Source organism: Medicago sativa, chromosome 1 (genome assembly GCF_051527215.1).
Source record: "Medicago sativa cultivar Bolivia chromosome 1, Bolivia_mono, whole genome shotgun sequence".
NCBI classification, from domain to species: Eukaryota; Viridiplantae; Streptophyta; class Magnoliopsida; order Fabales; family Fabaceae; genus Medicago; species Medicago sativa.
The window spans coordinates 87,326,574-87,330,222 of record NC_140749.1 but is presented as its reverse complement, the minus strand read 5'-3'; the positions used below and the strand labels follow the sequence as shown (position 1 = coordinate 87,330,222).

Genomic DNA, 3,649 nt, shown 5'->3' with positions numbered 1-3,649 from the left:
AAAAAATGTCACCAAGCTTTGTTGTGGTCGAAAGTTGAGAGAAAATACATTGAATGTTTTGCTTTGTTAAAAAAATCTAATTTATTAATAACTTAGATGATAGCAAATTGAGTTAACTTTTCACTATCAACAATTTCTCCACTTTTTCTTTTGCTATTATTAATAATAGCTTAGATGATAGCAAATTGAGTTAACTTTTCACTATCAACAATTTCTCCACTTTTTATTTTGCTATTGTTTCAAATATAATGGTAGAAAGAGAATATCAAATTACCAACAATTCCACTACATCAATGTTGTTACCTCCACATTGAAATTGTCATTAATGATTTTTATTCATTTAAAACATAATTAACATTTTTTTAATGACACACTTCTTAGTTCCTTTACAATGACATTATCAAGACGATACAATTAATGTACAATTAAGTGGAAAAATCATTTCATTACCCGTAATATGTAAAATAATATATTCTTTTTCCTAAAAAAAATATATTCTTTTCACTTTTTTATTACTCTTTCTTTTCACCTTTTCTCTTTTATATGATAGAAAATAATGTAGCAATTTCTCTAGGTGCTGGGTATCCAACCGAGTTTCTCATGTTGAAGAGAGAAACTCTCTACCCAGTGACTTCTTGGGAGACAATATTACAATTCAAAAATGACATTAATGATTTGAAAATGATATATTCTTTTCACTTTTAACTTTTTATCCGTAAAAAAAAAAATTGATGAAACTTTAAAATATCACCTTATGATTTATTACAAAATTTTCGTGAATGACTATTATACATTTAAAGTGAAAATAACACAATTTTTGTTGCATTTTTCAACAAACAATGCCAATTCGGATTAGAAAGAGAACATCAAGTTTGAATTCGGATTAAAAAACATAATATTTAAATAAATAAGTAACCATATTGATTTATGGGGTTTTCAACTTCAATATTTTGATTTGTGAGTTAATGGTAATAATTAACATTAATATGCTAATTAAAAAGAATTTAATGGTAATTTATCAATAATCATATATTTTGATTTTTTTTCTTTGACAAAATGCAAATAAATATTTTTATATTTTCACGATTCAATGACAATTAAAAAATGAAAAATAGACATAAATCATGACAATTCATAATGGCTCCTAATCTATAAAAAAAATTGCATAATTAAAAATCACGACAATAACAAAAAATTGTATATGAATAGTTTATATCACAAAAGTAGCCATGAAATTCTTGTGTTTGTTAAAAAAAATGACTTTATCGTAAAAAAAAATATAAATATAAATAAATCATATATACTTTTTTTCTTCGAAAACAATACCTTAAAAAAATGATTTTTTTTAAAAAAAATAATGGAAAAAATATGACTAACGTTAAATCAATAAAATAATAAAGGAAAAAATATGACTAACGTTAAATCAAAAAATTAACATGGTGATAAATCATAAATTAACCTTGTTATCCGTCAAAAAACCGTTACCAAAGAATAGGAAAGTTTGTCTTGTACATGTCTCTCACAGCAATAAGTAAAAAAAAAAAAATTGTTGAAGAAAAACGATTTGAACCATGATATTCCAATTTTCTTTAAAATGGAATACATTAGAACATAATCACACTTGATGTATCCCTCAAAAAAAAAATCACACTTGATGTCATTTGGTTTTACAAAGCAACAAACAACAAATAATGAAAAATAAAGAGGTGAAAAACAGTAGGATAGAAGCATGTGATGTGCAATGTTGTTGATATGGATATCTAATTTATAGACATATTTTGTGGGGTAGTTTAGACATTATTATTTTTATTTTATGCATATTAGGTAATTCTGAACTAAGATAAAACTTTTGGTCAAACATTAAAATGCGTTTAAAGTGCATTATTTTCTATTGAATGTATTGATGTGTTGACCTGTATTTTTTTGTAGACACAAAAAAAAAACTCATTTAAAGTACATATTAATGTACGGATTCTCACAAACCAAAGACGAACGATTTGAACCCTAATATTTCAACTTTCTTTGGAAGGGGATATATCAGAAACCAAGTCGATCTTTGGGGCAATTTTGATTTGATAGAGAGATACGAAGTTGACACAAAGAAAAAGAAATAAAATAGAAAAACAACTGACGTTTTCTTGATAAACTAATTGTGGTATACTTTTTAGTCCAATAAAAATAGTCAATATTAATTTACGTATCCGACATTAACAAAATAATCTTTTTTTTTTCGGTGCCAGTAAAAATGGTTCTATTTCCTTAAAAAAAATGGTTCTATTTGAAAGTAACTAATGCACCTATTCAATTTAGAAAGAAAAAAAAAACTTTGGTACAATTTCTTAGGTGCTTTTCGTATGGTTCTTAACTAAATTCACTTTGATTTTCTTAAATTCATAATTTTCTCAGAGTTTATTATATCCAAAAAATTTGTAGTTTTAGTTAAGAACCATAGGCACCAAAAGAATTGTACCTAAATTTTCCGCAGGCTTCTTCGATTTGTAGTAAAAAAATCATTTTTTTTTCTAAGAATGTCTAACAAACTTGTTGCCGTCACAAAAAATTAAAAATATTCAATCCATTTAATGTCATTATTAATAATATCTTAAACAACCATTATAAGATGACTATTTATTCTCAATCTCAATTTATAATTGAATTAACATATTTTTTATAATATAAATTATAATATAAATGATATATATGGTTACAAATATAAATATAGAAAGTTATTGAAATCCAAATGCTTGAGAATGCTTGGTTTCTCAAGAGTGTTTTTCAAGAGTGCCACATGTCAATGCCATATTGAAACTTGAAAAAAGGGTCTTAAATTTAGGCAAAAGTTATTATGCATAAGGATTTTCCTTATGCATGATGCATAAGCAAATCAGAATCATTAGATCAAGGACAGGTGTAATGATCCAGATACATACAAACACTGCTTTGATTGATTCACGAAACTCCTCTTCTCTGCTTCAGCATCCCAAAATGGGTCGCGCGATTCAACCTCCCCTTCTTCATCCTCTCCCTGCACTGACTCCGATTCTAACTCCGACCACTCTTCCCGCCGCCGACGTCATCGCCGTGAAAAGGACCGCCGCAGAAAAACTGGCATTTGATGACGAAGATGATAGATCAGGTGAAACTTTCAAACTCGATTTCGGCTGCGAAAGAATTGCTTTGATCTTCAACGGATGAGTTAGTTTCAACGAGGCATGTTCGTATTCGTCGATTATGTTGGCTAAATCTTCATCGTTGGTGATGGAAATCAACGTTTCTAAATCTCCGTTAGCTAATTGACACCGGAAAGTCACAGATGAACCACACAATTCTTCAAGCTTCACCATCAATTCTGTAAAATATCAACAAAATCGATGAGTATAATGAATGAATAGAGCAATTTGTAAGAGAGAGATGATAATATTCGACGATGCGAACCTGAGAATGAAATGAAACGATCGACGGCGAGGACTCTGGTGTGACCGCCGACGTAACGGAGTTCACCGTCAGTGGAGCGAAGGCGGATCTTGCCACCGTAGCTATAGAGGATCTTAATAGTGTTTGAGGGTTTAGATTCCATGACTCGTTGTTGTGACTCAGTGAGTTGTATTGAAAATTAAAAAGAATATTCGAAGATTCTAGAAAGAAAGAG

The 3,649-nt window shown here is 28.7% G+C and overlaps 1 protein-coding gene across 1 annotated transcript; it reads right to left on the bottom strand.

Moving 5' to 3' along the window:
• Positions 1-3,014: 3,014 nt before the first annotated feature.
• LOC146958677 (RAF-like serine/threonine-protein kinase PRAF) lies at positions 3,015-3,649 on the bottom strand. Its single transcript, XM_085752425.1, has 2 exons — positions 3,436-3,649; positions 3,015-3,349 (listed from the first exon to the last, which is right to left on the bottom strand). The coding sequence occupies exons 1-2, from the start codon at positions 3,575-3,577 to the stop codon at positions 3,015-3,017; spliced, it is 477 nt and encodes a 158-aa protein (XP_085608551.1). The 5' UTR covers positions 3,578-3,649.